Source organism: Amblyomma americanum, chromosome 8, assembly GCF_052857255.1.
Source record: "Amblyomma americanum isolate KBUSLIRL-KWMA chromosome 8, ASM5285725v1, whole genome shotgun sequence".
In the NCBI taxonomy this organism is placed as follows: Eukaryota; Metazoa; Arthropoda; class Arachnida; order Ixodida; family Ixodidae; genus Amblyomma; species Amblyomma americanum.
Genome location: NC_135504.1, coordinates 75935444 through 75950763, shown reverse-complemented (window position 1 = coordinate 75950763; position 15320 = coordinate 75935444). Strand labels below are relative to the sequence as shown.

Here is a 15320-nt window from a genome sequence, read left to right as displayed (position 1 = left end):
TTTAACAGGTATTTTCAAAGTGTTTTCGGGAGCCTTTCAGATATGGTCGTTGATGCACCCAAACAACCCATGGATCCTCACGATGTTCCTGTTATTTCCACAGAAGGGGCTCTCTCGTTGCTGCGTAATATAAATATTCGGAAAAACCATGGTCTGGACGACAATCTAAATGCCTTTTTAAAGCGTTACGCGCTGCAGATCTTGGAGCATCAGGCTAAGCTTTTCACTTTGTCTCTACAAACCAGTGAATTGCCAGAAGATTGGAAGAAGGCTCGTGTTTTGCCAATTCATAAAAAAGGAGACAAGTTACTCGTAACTATTTACCGACCGGTATCTATTATCTCTACATCCTGTAAGCTTTTAGAGCACATCGTGGCCGGCATAATAATTGACTTTTTAAATGAAAGAAATATTCTGTCACCTTTTCAGCACGGATTCAGGAACGGTATGTCGACCATCACTCAACTAGTTACGACTATTGATGATTTTCTTAGAGTGCTGGATAACTCGGGAAAGATTGTTGTTCTTTTTTTTGGATATGGCTAAAGCTTTTGATAAGGTTCCTCATTCAATGCTCCTTTATAAATTACACTTACTTGGTATACCGTTTTATCTTATTGAATGGGTCAGAGCATATGTAAGTGGTAGAACTCAGTGTGTTGATGTGAATGGTACTCTTTCTGAATCCCTTCCTGTTACTTCCGGTGTTCCCCAGAGCAGTGTGTTAGGACCTTTGCTGTTTTTAATATATTTAACAGATTTAATAGACACCATTCCTCTGCCTGTGTCAATAAGATTGTTCGCAGATCACTGCGTTGTATATAAAGAAACAACATAAATTGGAGACCATCAATTGCTTCAAGAATCTTTGCTCAAAATATGTCACTGCTGCAAGGAATGGAACATGGATTTAATTATAGATGAGAGTGTACTTGTCAGAGTTACGAGAAAAAAAAATTTAGTCATTATCAATATTGCCTTCACCACAGCCACATTACAGAGGTTTCACAATATAAATATCTAGGAATTACTCTGCACAACCGATTAGCCTGGGGCACTCATATTTCTGAGATCTCTTCAGCCGCTTTCTCTAACCTTTGTTCCTTGAGACGTAAATTAAAACATACTCCTAAACATATTAAGCTTTGGGCTTACAAACTTTTGTCAGGTCGAAATTTGAATACGCTTCTGAAATTTGGGACCCGCACATCAAGAAAGATATCTATAAATTACAGCTCATCCAGAGGAAGGCAGTACGTTTCATTTTTCATAAATATAGAAGGTCTGACTCTCCAACACAGCTCATGAAAGACAATAACATTCCGTTACTCTGTACACGCAGAAAAGTGAAACGTATTTCTGTCCTTTATAAAATTATAGCTGGTAAGCATAGCATTTCTCCCCCTTCATTCCTCAGGCACTCCACAGCTCGAAGGTTATACTGGTTATAACTTTACTTAGTGTGTGCCCTATAGTCTGTTAAGTTTCAATTTTTGATTTATTTTACGGTAGTGCTGTTACCGCTCCGAAATTTTTCCATGGGGCTGTGGCCTAGTCAAGCTGTTCTGAAAAACAGCTTTTTGTCACAGTCCTTCTTTCTGTATCACTGACACAATGAAAATAAAGATTGATTGATTGATTGATTGATTGATTGAGTGATTGACTGATATTAGGGCGCACTCTTTACAGCCTCTTTTTGCCAAAACAAGCGCATTTAAGCAGTTTTTCCCTCATACAATAGCAGATTGGAACGCACTCTCTGAATCGATTTTTAACTCTCCTAACGTGGAAGAGGCGCTAAAAACTTTTTGCTCGACTAAAAAGGAAGAAACTCTACCTTTCCGCTTTCTTCAGCATGTATTTTTTCTCTTGCTATGTTCATCTTTTTGGTTTAGTTTTTGCTGTGTTTCACACGAAATGTTTTCACGTAGTGTTGTGATTTGTGTTTTTTCATGCCCCTCCTGCTTGGGCCAATGCTGGCCTGCAGTATTTTGAAATAAATAAATAAATATTGAGCAAATCAGCGAGCTCCATTACCGCATAGCACTATTCACGACAAGCGGCCGTCGTTCTGCACGAACTGAAGTGACTCATGTTGTCCGGCTGAAGCCCTACCATTCGCGCGGTGCTTTTTAACTCGCCCTGCGGGCTTCGGCTACGTAGGGGGAAGTGTGACGCCCATAAAGAGGCGATGTTTAGTTCATTTGGTCGGTATCGCCGACTACGCAGAAGATGAGGAGAACGAAGTGGATGCGCCTCGTGCTGGGCAAGCAGACCCCAGCTGGTTGCAGTCGCCCGTCATGGTCAGAATAAACCCACGGTCGTAAGAGTATCACTGCATAAGAATTTTACCAGATTTGCAGCTTGCACCTGCAACACTTCGGCACTATACTTGCGTAGGCTCTGCTTACACTACTGCTGCTTCAAGCCTTCTGTAGTGATGGTTAGAGGTGACATATAAGGGACAATGAATATTCAATAAGCAAATTCCATGCAGAGTTTTGCTACATTTCGATGCCAGTCTTATCTGCGTAAAAACTTCCTTTGTCTGTGCTACAGTATTGTTTTTGGTAAAAAAATGCCCTTAAAATCCTCTTGACAAGAATTACGTGGGAGGTTTATGAATAGCATAGGCAAAAAGCACATGTAAAGAAGTTTTCTCTAATCTTGATGCCGCAAATAACTTCAGCTAAAAGAGAGCAAATGATTCTATAACCTCTGCTTCAAAAAACCTAGGAGCCGCTAAATGTTTTGATACTGCGACCTAAGCCCGAATCGACGAAGAATAAGTGCAAGAGTGCTAAGCGGAACGTTAAATTGTTTTTTTTACAAACAATAAGTATGAAGCAAGCAGGAAAACCTGCCACAGTGGTCAACAACTATTCTAATTTATAACTAAGGTGAAAAGATAATGCTTTTTGATAAAAATTAGGAAAGTTAATAATATTAACGTTAAAGAGTACCTTCAAGGCACATTAAAGAATCGGCATTTCATTGCATTTAGCAACGGGGTACGTTTTGTGAAATGTCGCTTGGCAAGCAATTGAGCTTTAAACTTATTCATTATTCATTATGGCTGTCATTATGTTTATCTAAGATGACGGTGTTAGAAATCAGAGGGGTGCATGTACCTTTTATCCAGTGACGGACAAGGTTACAAGAAGACCCATTATCTCGGGTCCTCTGGTGCTCACTTAGACGAGCGTTAACGCCACGCCCAGTCTGGCCAATACAAGTCACCCCGTAAGTACACGGTATCCTGTCGACAACAACGATATTAGAGGGCACAAAAGGGCTCTTAAGGTTGGTCTAACAGCCTCCACTATTTCTTCGCGGTTGTTACGTTTTGGTTCGCTTCCACCTGCCAGCACACACCTCTATGTTTCCTTGGCGCTGAAAAAAACTACATCAACATCGTACCCCACCTCCACATTCTTTAAACCATGCCCTACACCATGTATGTAAGGCACCACCACAAACTTTTTTTCTTCTTGTTTTTGTTTATCCCATCTCTTGATCCATCTTATAAGCTTATCACATTCTCTGGAAATCAGGTGAGAGGGGTAACCGCTAGATTTTAATTGGCCAACTTCACGCAAAATGGTTTCATTGATTCTTTCAAAACATGATTAGTTCATGGTAGATTTCAGGCCAGAAAAAACAATGCCATTTTTTACCAGGCCTGACTGGTAATTTAGGAAAGACTTGGTAGAGCGAGGGGAGTATTCCCAACACACATGACATACTTCCAAGAACAGTCTTAAATCCAGAAATAGAAGTACCTCTTCTTTGGGAAGTTCAGTCGTGAAAGTTATGCCCATAGCGCATTCTTTGAAAACCTTCCGTATATCTACCGCCCTACGTGTAATGTCCCCCTTCTGGGGATCTTTAACGTGCACTGACATCGCACAGCACACGGGCGCCTTAGCGTTTCCCCTCCATCGAAACGCAGCCGCCGCGGTCAAGTTCGAAACCAGCAACTCTGGACGTCGGAAACTGCGGCAAAGTTCTAGGCAGCCTCGGCAAGAGTGTCTGGACGCGTGCGTATGGCTGCTCTGTTAATTAGGCCTTGGGCTAGTCGGTCGACCTCTTCGTTTCCGGAGTTTTCCTCGTGGGCGGGTGCCCAGGCTAGGTCGATCTTATAGACGAGAGCGCCGCCACGAATGATGCGTGCTGGAGGGTGGCAGGTAAAACCTGCCTTGTGATTTTGTATCGCTCTTTTAGAGTCGCTTAGGACTGTGCGCGTACGTGAGTCAGCGATGGCCAGCGCGATGCGGTTTCTTTCCCCGCGGTGGAGGAGTGGGCTCACACTGTGGCGGAGGGGACGAGAGTGGATTGTGGCGTGCTTGCTCAAGCCACGTATGTGGTGGCACTCTGCAGTGCCGTGTCTACGTTTATTGCGCGCTCGTCGGGAAGATATGTGACACCCAGTGCTTGGGCTTTGCGCTGGCGGCGCGTTCGTCGATTGCTTTGATGACAAGGCCGCTATGGACCCCTATCGGAATGGGCGCCGTGGGTTGGACGTCGTCAGTTGCATTAACGTTGAGGCGGTCAAGTATTTGCTGGTTTTGTTTATTGCGGTAGAGGCGGTGGTTTTGGGTGGTTTGTGTGCCCCTATGAGTTCTGTGAGCGTGCTGACTAAACCTCGGGCTGTCTGGTAAGCCGCCTCTTTTCCAGCTTTGCCAGAGTGTTCCGGCACCCAAATCAATTAAGTGTGTCTGTCTGGGGAGGGTATTTAATTAGGAATATTAAGAGTGTATTGTGCAATTCTGTCCCGGGCGAAATCGTGTATGGCAGTCTTGTAGTCACTGAAAATATCTGCCTGTAGGTCTCTAATGGCTAAAGGAATGGCTGCTGCCTCAGTCATTGCGGATGTACGTACAGGGATGGAGGCTGACAGGACTGTGGCATGTGTTCTCGGAATCCGTACCACTGCAAGTCATCTGTGGAGAGGTGGACACTGAGCCGCATCGACGTAGATGACACCTGATTGCTGCTTATATTTCCGATGGAGAGCCAGAGCCCTGGCCGTCTTCCTACTCTGTTGGTGTACCCGATTTTAAGGTTTGGGTGTGTATGTGTGTGTGTGTGTGGGGGGGGGTGTAATTCAATGTCTACCTGTTTCCTAATTGGTGTGGGTAGGTTTCTGGTCGATCTATTTCTGGCTCTGCGTTTTCGTCTAGTGTGCCGACAGAAACCAACAACAGAACGACAGAAACCAACAACGACGAAACCAATCTTACCCCTGTCCAAGACTTATTCAGTAACAGCTGCGAGATAAGAAGGAAAAACATGTTCCGCGGCCACATGAATGTGCGCATGCCGTCGCCTTGAAGTCGTCCTGAAACTGAGAGTTAATAATGAATTCGATTGCATTCAAACGCTTTGCATATAATAATTTAGGTTCCCAAACATAATCAAAATGCGTTGTGCCGGGTTTTGACATCTTTGTTGTGTCCTGAGAAATCTGCTGTCTATAGAAAATCTCGAGATTTCCCAAGCACAGAGGAAAATAAGGGACTCTTCAATGTGTGACTTATTATGTACATGTGGCAGTAATGCCGATGTTATGTGCTTAAAAGTTTTGCGGTGCACTTGCCTCGTTTCATTTTATTAGCCTAACCTTAAGGCAACCGCCGCGGTGGCTGAGTGGTCATGACGCTCGGCTGCCGGCCCGAAAGACGCGGGTTCGATCCCGGCCGCGGCGGTCGAATTTCGATGGAGGCGAAATTCTGCAGGCCTGTGTACTGTGCGATGTCAGTGCACGTTAAAGAACCCCAGGTGGTCGAAATTTCGGGAGCCCTTCACTACGACGTCTCTCATAGCCTGAGTTGCGTTGGGACGTTAAACCCCTACAAACCTACAACCTCACCTTAAGGCGTGTTCACACTGACTTCCACCTTTTTGAGAGCTCTGAAAGGGATGGGATTTCACCATACTTCCTAGGCAGAAGCAGGCAGCCTAAAAGAAGCCGAGAAGGGTCTTTCAACTGCACTATGCTTTATATCATGACTGGCGCGCTTGTATATTCTTTCTCAAATATACTGTACTAATTTTCCATAGCGAGCCCATCAGCAGGGTATCTTCTACTGCACATGAGGAAGGGTACCCTAAAATGAATGCTCAGTAATCACACGAGAGAGCAAAACCAACAAAGGTAGTGTTAGCTCCTATTTGAAGGAACTGTATTCGCACCGACCAGGAAGCATTCTAGTGCCAGATCTTCAATTAAGGCCAAGCTTCGATGCGCCACTTGGACCGAGACTGAAGTGAAAGTAAAAACATCGAAAATGGGAAATTTATCGCTGCCTTCATTTTCTGGGACACGGAGGGTATTCTCATGGTTTTTTACCGACAAAATGCCGCACATAATGCGCAGGTATATTACAAGAAAAGTGCTACCGTACCCCTGCATTAGCACCGACATATGCTTTGCTTGGTCCTCTTGCTCCCCTCAAAGCTTATTAATAAGCACGCGGTACCGACATAAGGAAGTTTAATATGGACAAAATCGACCATGCTGTAATGAATGGTGGTAGCCTAAAAGCCTTGAAGACAAAAGTACACTTAGGGGAAAACCAGATATATGCGCTAAGAGACAAACAGGGCAATGTCATTAGGAATATGGATAAGATAAAGTAGCCGAGTAGTTCTACACAAATATATACAATAGCCAATGTAATCAGAACCATAATGATAGTGGCAGTAGCGCACAACAATTGGACATCGCTCCAGTAAAAAAAGAAAAAGTAAAGAGAGCCTTAGGAGCATTGCAAAGGGGGAAAGCAACAGGTGGGGATTAGGTAACAGCAGATCTCTTGAAGGACGGACAGGAGTTTCAGCAAGAAAAACTAGACACCCTATATACGCAATCCCTTATGATTTCGAGCGTAGCAGAAGCTTGGAAGAAAACTAACATTATCTTAATTTATAATAAAAGATACATAAGGACTTGAAAAACTGAAGACCCATCAGCTTACGGCCCGTTTCCTACAAGGTATTTACGAAGGTGATCGTTCTGGGTATTGTACTGAACTTGCTATTACAGACAAATTAAGAATTGATACTGGTGAAGAAAAATTTGCAGGAGCCGTCGTTATAGACTTGTCAAAAGCTTCTGACATCATTAACAATCCAATTTTGTTCACTAGACTAGAATAAATTGGTATTGCCGGCCCCCCGTTATTATTGCTACAAAATTACTTGCAAAATAGATCACAAACTGTCAATATTTCAGATGCCTACTCTGATGTTGTGTTTACAAAGTTGGGCGTACCACAATTTCCTATTCGGGGTCCTCTCTTCTTTTTATTTATATTCACAGTTAACCAAAGTGCCTCGGTTCCTCCAAGTGCATATTATATGCTGACGACAACACAATGTTTAACTCAGATCCAAGCGTTACTAATCTCGTATCTAAAGTTAATCATGACCTGTAAAACCTTCTATATTGGTGCAATCAACACAGTTTGAACATGAATTCCAACAAAACGAAGTTTGTTGTTTTCAGCTCGCATCAACGCAAGTCACTTTTCATTCCTCCTGTTTAAATTGGTCAGTATCTCATAGAGGCTAGCGACTTTGCCTTAATTCTGGGTGTGTATTTGGACAGCCATCCAGTTTCATAAACACATAACCAATGTAAAGAAAAAAATGACATACGGTTTCAGAAGCCTTACTAAAGCCCGTCCATACTTCTCCAACGGCACATTAATATCCTTATATTACGGATTTATACACCCACACATCACTTAAGGTATAGTATTCTGGGGAACCACGTAAAATCAAGCCATTCGTATGCTTACCTACAGTTCCTATTACACCGGAGCAGCATTTATTCTTCAGGAACATAACATCCTCTCCGTATCACAGCTTGTTAGATATTCTCTTGGCATTCTCGTGTACAAACTTGTCAACAATCTAATCTCTCTTCCTCTCATACCACAGTGTTATCTTGTAAGCACCAATATAACCCGGTTTGCACTCAATAACAATATTGTCCTATCTAGAGTACGCACCAATTACGAAAACAGGCAACAGTTGCTGCCTGGAAAACTATACCCGTAGAACTAAAATATACTCATTCAATCTTCATCTTTAAAGCACACTTTAAACGAGCAATTGTTATCTAAGAGCCCTCATTGTGATTAATGCGTTTCCTTTTCCTCTTGCATGTAAATTGCACTGCCTCCTAGCCTTCGTTATAATTCAGTATGATATTGTCACCGACAAACGAAGCAGGACGCGGGATTCACAACCATTTACTGTGGCGAGGCTTGCCGAACAACCGCGCACATTAGAGAGAAAGAAGACGTTCGGCCACGTGCTGCAAGACAGGCTCAGCCACCAGGTGGCGCGGGCAGAATGTCAGCAATGTGACATTGCCCCTCTCCCTTCCAAGAGGCATCGACTCGATGCCGTGCGCGAGGGGAAAAGACATACGTAAGGCTTCCAGGCAGCGGCGCGAGTGTCTTCGTGGAAACGGGCTAACGGGAGTAATACGGCTTCATTCGCGCCACGTGGACTACTCCGGACGTCGGTTGTCGAGACGACCGGACAGTTCCTTGAGAGAGCACCTCGTAGGTCACCGCGCTGAGGCGGCGTAACTCCTGGTATGGACCAAATTAACGGCGAAGAAGCCTCTCAGACCGCCCTCGCAAACGGATCGGACTCCACACCCAGACTTGGTCACCGGGTGTATAAATCACCTCCCTGCGGCGGAGGTTGTAGCGCTCGGCGTCGCGTTGTTGTTGGCACCGGATTCGCTGTCGAGCAACTTGGCGAGTGGCTTCAGTGTCACGAACAAATTGTTCAGCGTCCACGACAGAAGAGGAAGTAGGATCCGGAAGAAGCATGGCGTCCAGCAAGGTCAAGGCTTCGCGACCGTGCACCAAAGTGAAGCGCGTCGTTTCGTGGAGCGCAGTGTTGTACGCGAACGTGATGTAAGACAGTATCCGGTACCAGTTCGCATGGTCATCGTCGACATACATAGAAAGCATATCGGCAATTGTCTTCTTAAGCCGCTCAGTCAGTCCGTTTGTTTGCGGATGGTAAGCTGTAGTCTTGCGATGGCTGGTGCCACTGAGTCGAAGTACTTCGCTCGTAAGTGAAGACGTAAACGCGGTGCCCTTGTCAGTTAATACGACTTTTGGGGCTTCGTGACGAAGCACAATGTTGTTAATGAAAAAATGTGCAACTTCGGCGGCGGTGCCACGTGGAAGGGCCTTGTTCTCACAGTAGCGGCTAAGATAGTAGTGGCAACAGCAATACAACGGTTACCCATGGAAGACGCCGGAAACGGGCCGAGTAAGTCCATGCCGACTTGTTTAAATGGGAGGCGAGGGGGATCGATAGGCTGCAGGAGCCCGGCTGGTTTAGTCGGCGGCGTCTTCCGGCGCTGACACTCACGACAGGTTCGCACGTAGCGGTGGACAACCGCAGCAAGCCTGGGCCAGTAGTACTTGTGGCGTATGCGCTCTAAGGTGCTGGAAAACCCTAGGTGGCCCGAGAGAAGGTAGTCGTGGCAAGAACGCAGAACTTCGTCACGAACCGTTGTAGGCCCTACAAGCAGATAGACAGTGTCCGTTGGGCCGTAGTTCTTTTTGTAGAGGACACCATCGCGCAAGCAATACGATGACAGTCCGCGCTTGAAGAGCCTAGGTCGTGATGGAGCGGTTCCTTCGAGGTACTCGATGAGGGGCAGCAGTTCGGAGTCGTCCCTCTGTTGGCGGGCAAGGGTGGATGTGGTGACAGCACCGAGAAAAGCGGAATCTTCGTCGGACTCGTCCGTGGGGCAGGGAATAGGAGCGCGGGAGATACAGTCAGCATCACTGTGTTTCTGGCCGGACTTCTGCACGATGGTGACATCAAATTCTTGTAACCGAAGACTCCATCGAGCAAGCCGCCCCGAGGGATCTTTCAGGTTCGCCAGCCAACACAATGAATGATGGTCGCTCACTACCCGAAACGGGCAGCCATACAAGTACGGTCGAAATTTCGTAACTGCCCACTGTACAGCCAGACATTCCTTTTCCGTGGTGGAATAATTGACTTCAGAACGGGATAAAGAGCGACTGTCGTAAGCAATCACGCGTACTAGACCATCTTGCCGCTGAATAAGGACTGCTCCGACACCAACGTTACTGGCATCAGTGTGCAGTTCCGTGTCGGCCTCTTCGTCCAAGTGGCCAAGCACAGGCGCACATTAGAGATGGGACTTGAGTTCCATGAAGGCTCTTTCCTGGTCCTGGCCCCAGAAGAAGGGTTCAGCGTCTTTCGTCAGGCGGGTCAGCGGCCCTGCTAGCTTGAAGAAATTGCGAACAAACCGAAGATAGCACGCGCAGAGGCCCAAGAAACGACACAGGCTCCGTTTGTCTGTTGGCTTGGGAAGGGAGCTACGGCGGCCGTCTTTTCGGGGTCTGGACTAACACCTCGAGCGCTGACAAAGTGACCAAGAAATTTAGCTCGTGAAACGCAAAGTGACATTTTTCTGGCTTGAGAGAGAGACCAGCGGTACGTATGGCCTCGAAAACAGCACGCAAACGTTTCAGGTGCTCATCGAACGTGTCAGAGAAGATCACGACATCGTCGAGATGTACGAGGCACGACTGCCACTTCAGGCCAGACAGCACGGTATCCATCATTCATTGGAATGAGGCAGGGGCCGGGCACAAGAGCACCTTAACCTCGTACAAACCATCAGGAGTAATAAAGGTGGTCTTGTCCCGGTCGCGTTCGTCGACCTCTACTTGCCAATACCCACTGCGGAGGTCAAGGAACGAAAAGTAGCTGGCATGGCGCAGGTGGTCTAGGGAGTCATCAATGCGTGGCAGAGGATACATATCCTTTTTCGGGACGTTATTGAGGCGCCTATAATCCACGCAGAACCTGAGGGTGCCATCTTTCTTCGTGACGAGGACAACAGGCGATGTCCAGGGGCTCGTGGACGGTCGTATGACGTCGTCCTGGAGCATGTGTGTAACTTGATGGCGGATGGCGTCACGTTATTTTGAAGACACGCGATAAGAGCGCTGGCATAGTGGTCTTTGGTCGTCAGCAACGATAATTCTGTGCTTGGTAAGTGGCGTCTGTCGCACCTTGGAAGCTGATGCAAAACAGTCGCGGAAGAAAGAGATGAGGTTTTCCACGCAGCGTTTGTGACTGGCCAAGAGGTGTGGGTTTACGTCGGTCAGAATGGCTGTAGCCATTGCATCGTCGATGCCAGACGTGGTGGACAAAGAGCACTGCCTGGAACACTCTCCACGCTCGTCAAAATAAGCGATGACCGCTGTTTTTGTTTAATGCTGTGGTTCACGGGTAAAGTTGGTGACTAAAGATGTCGGTGCGACCGTTGGCAAGTTCTACTAGGCCTCGAGCGACACAAACTTGCTGAGTGAGTAACAGCGACACGTTCGCTTCAGCGATGCCAAGAGTGCCGGTGCGGTCATTACACTCGACTGTGACGAACTTGCTGGCTCGCGGAGGGATTGTTATGTGGTCGTCACATACGCGCAACATTACTCTGCTGGGCTTGGTGTTGGTGTCGCAGTTCTTCACGAACAATGCTCCACACAAGCTCTCTCAGCGCCTCATCCACGGGGCCTGGCAAGGACGTCCAGTTGTGAGCGGCTGCTACATTTGCCTGACGGCCGTATTGGGCACTCCGTTCCAACAATGAACGTTCCATGCTCATAGCTTCCTTGTTGAAGGCGGCGACGGTTCTCGGAGGGGCGCGCATGAGGCCAGCAAACAGCTTCTCCTTTACCCCACGCATAAGGTGCCGCACCTTTGTAGCTTCGGGCATGGCCGGGTCGGCCCGATTGAAGAGGCGGGTCTTGTCCTCAATAAACATGGCCACGCTCTCGTTGGACTGCTGTGACCTGGAGCGAAGGGCAATCTCAGCATTTTCCTCTGGCTCGTTCGAGCTGAATGGGCGAGCAGCTCACGCGAAAAGCTGCCCAGTTGGAAAGGGATGCCTCGTGATCCTCGAACCACGTTTTCGCCGAGTCTTGCAGTGCGAAATAAACAATCATCGGCTTCCGCTCGTCGCCCCATTGGTTGAACGCAGTAGCAGGGTCAAAACTGGACAACTGATATTCAACATCCTCGAACCGGTCGCCGTGGAAGGATTGTGGCAACCGAGGTGCGAGAAGGAAGAACGGCGGGGCACTGCCGGAGCACTGACCTGTCTGGCTGGCAGTGGTGGAACTCATAGCTCGCACAGGCGTTGTCAGTGGCTCATACTCGGGTTGCAGGCCTCGCAGGCGACGGCTGGCTTTGTGGACAGGTGTAGCGTCCGCGCGTCGGGGAGAAGCGTCAGGGATTTCGACAGGGTCAGCGTACATGGGATGGTACCTAGCACCTCCACCAATTGTCACCGACAAACGAAGCAGGACGCGGGAAGCACAACCGTTTACTGGGGCGAGGCTTGCCGAACAACCGCGCACATTCGAGAGGAAGAAGACATTCGGCCAGGCGCTGAGAGACAGGTTCGGCCACCAGGTGGCGCCGGCAGAATGTCAGCAATGTGGCAATATATAATTCAGTACGTGTCGGTGGTCCTTTGTAATAGCTTTTTAATAGTGTTTATTTCTCTCCCATGTGCCTGCTTTAAGTTTGGTTTATGGTTTATGAGGGTTTAACGTCCCAAAGCGAGTCAGGCTATGAGACACGCTGTAGTGAAGGGCTCGAAAAATTTCGACCCCCATGCGGTCTTTAACGTGCACTGACATCGCAAAGTACACGGGCCTCCAGAATTTCGCCTACATCGAAATTCTTACCCCTGCGGCCGGGATCGAACCCGCGTCATTTGGGCCAGCAGCCGAGTGCCATAACCTCTCAGCCACCACGGCGGCATCTGCTTTAAGTTGCATCATATATGTATATATTCAATTTCTCATATTCATCTGATCTATCGCAGCTGTTAAATAGTTTACACTATGTATTTGATTAGGAGGTCCCATTACAGTCTTTGACTTTGGGACATCCTTATGCCTTATATGATGTACACATGAAAAATATAAACAAATATAGGCTGATTCTGATTCTAATTCTGATTCTAACACAGTCAGGGCAACCTTCAATCAACCAGTTATCAGGCAGGCTTTCGTAAAGGCTGCTGCTGAGTACAACACATTGACACTGTCAAACACTTCGGAAAGAAATGAGCGGAATAGAACCAAAACATTTATATAGCCTTCATTGATTACGAGAAAGCATTTGACTCCGTCGAAACTGCAGCAATCATGCAGGAATTACGAAATCGGGGTGTAGACGACCCTTATGTAAAAGTACTGGAAGGTATCTGTAACTGTTACAAAGCTGTCATAGTTCTTAATGAAGTCAGCAATGAAACCCTAATATGAAAAGGTTTCAGGAAGACACGATCTCGCCAGTGCTAATCACCGCCTGCTTCCAGGAGGTATTTGGAAGCCTTAATTGAAAGAAGTAGGGCATAACAGTTAGTGCAGAATACCTTAGTAATCTGCAATTCGCTGATGGCATTGCCTTGCTGTTTCACTCAGGAGATGAACTGCAGAGCACCATCAATGAGTTACACAGGCAGAGCAGAACGGTGCGTCTAAAAATTAACATTCAGAAAACCTATGTAATGCTTACGCTCTGGTAACAAAACAGCAGTTCGCAGTTAGTATTGAGTAGCTGAAAGTGGTAAACGAATACGCCTACTTAGGACAGGTAGTGCCCACTGACCCGGATCATGATAAGGAAGTGACTAGAGGAATAATACTGGCGTGATGCGCATGCGGCAGGTTCTCTCGGATCATGAATGACAGTTTACCAGCGTCACTCAATAAAAAAAGCATGCAACAGTTTTATCTTACCGGTACTGACCTATGGGGCAGAAACGTGGAGGGTAACGAAAAACGGCTCAGCTTAAGTTAAGGACAGCGCAGAGAGCTATGGGAAGAAAAATGATAGGTGTAATGTTAAAAAATTTAGAAGAAGGCAGAGCGGGTAAGGGAACAAACACGTGTTACTTGCATTCTAGTCGAAATCAATAGGAACAAATAGGCTTGGGTAGAGGACGTATATATGCGAAGGCACGATAACCGCTGGTCCTTAAGGGCAACGGAGTGAATTCCAAGTGAAGGCAAACGTAGCAGCGGGCGGCAGAGTGTTAGGTGGCTGGTTGAAATTACAGAATTCGTGGGAACACGGTGGGCGTGGCTTTAACAGGACAGGGTTGATTGGCGAGATAGGGGATGACGTTGTCCCTCGGCTCTCTGTGCAGGACGACTCCTACGTGACGGGCGACCTGGCGCTCGTCCACGGCATCGGCCATGTGGACATACACGAGCGATACGAGTGGGACACTGAGAAGACTGACTGTATCTTCAATGGCAGCTGTATGTTCACGCACGAGTACTTCGAGTACGGCCTGAGCATTGGCCGTCGCAGCCAGTGGGGCCTGGTACTATGGAGCCAGAGACTGGAGGCGGGTGAGACGCTGGACCTGTCACCGAGGTACGGCAGCACGGACTACGCGGAATTGTTCAACCAAACAAGAGCAGCCCTCCTGAAAGAAGTGTCGACGAATGAACATGCCACCACAGATGCCAGTTCATCGAGCACCACCCTCTTTGGATTAAAGGAAAGCTCCCTCTAATTTCGAAATACGTCATAGCGGAAAAGCCTGCGGTTTGAAGCGGAGTTCCCGATACTGACTGCTGAGGTGTTTGGTATCTGTTGGTATACTAAAGAAAATACAAAAAGGAAGCAATATACGTTGCCAGCCACCGCAATTGCTGTCTAATATTTTAAGAACCTAATAATAATAATAATAATAGCTTTATTTCCATCAAAACGATGGAGGGGCCGTGGGTAAAAGCTGCTGAACAGCTTGACTAGAGCCCACGGTCCCCTCTACAAGGCAGTACAGGAGCATACATGAAACATACAGGAATACAAACATGCAGAAACGCAAAATTGATTCGATTTAATGTATCACAAGGAAATCAATGTTAGAATTGTTAAAAACATGACATATCACGTGGCGCAGTTCACGAACTGTAGTGCGACCTAAATCAATTCCACATTTATTCAGATCATTAAGAAGTTTAGGCAAAATGTACGATAGTGTACCCATAGAATAGTTAGCACGGGGAGTGACCACCTTCCAGTATTCAGACTGACGTATAGTGTAGGATGTAGGCTTTATTTCTAGCTTGGCTAGGTTGCGAAAGAAATTTCGATTTTCTTTTAATTCGTACTTAAAGGCAACAATTAGTCTATAGCTAAACAATTTCCAGACAGGCATTATATCTGCTTTAATGAACAGAGCATGTGTATGAGAATTGTAG

At 46.8% G+C, this 15320-nt stretch overlaps 1 protein-coding gene across 1 annotated transcript in view; it reads left to right on the top strand.

The window, feature by feature from the left end:
• Positions 1-14626, top strand: part of LOC144102507 (acetylgalactosaminyl-O-glycosyl-glycoprotein beta-1,3-N-acetylglucosaminyltransferase-like) — an 86640-nt gene extending 72014 nt beyond the window's left edge. Inside the window, exon 3 of the mRNA XM_077635765.1 lies at positions 14252-14626. Within this exon, the coding sequence (XP_077491891.1) occupies positions 14252-14626 (375 nt within the window). The remainder of the gene's footprint in view (positions 1-14251) is intronic.
• Positions 14627-15320: the final 694 nt, after the last annotated feature.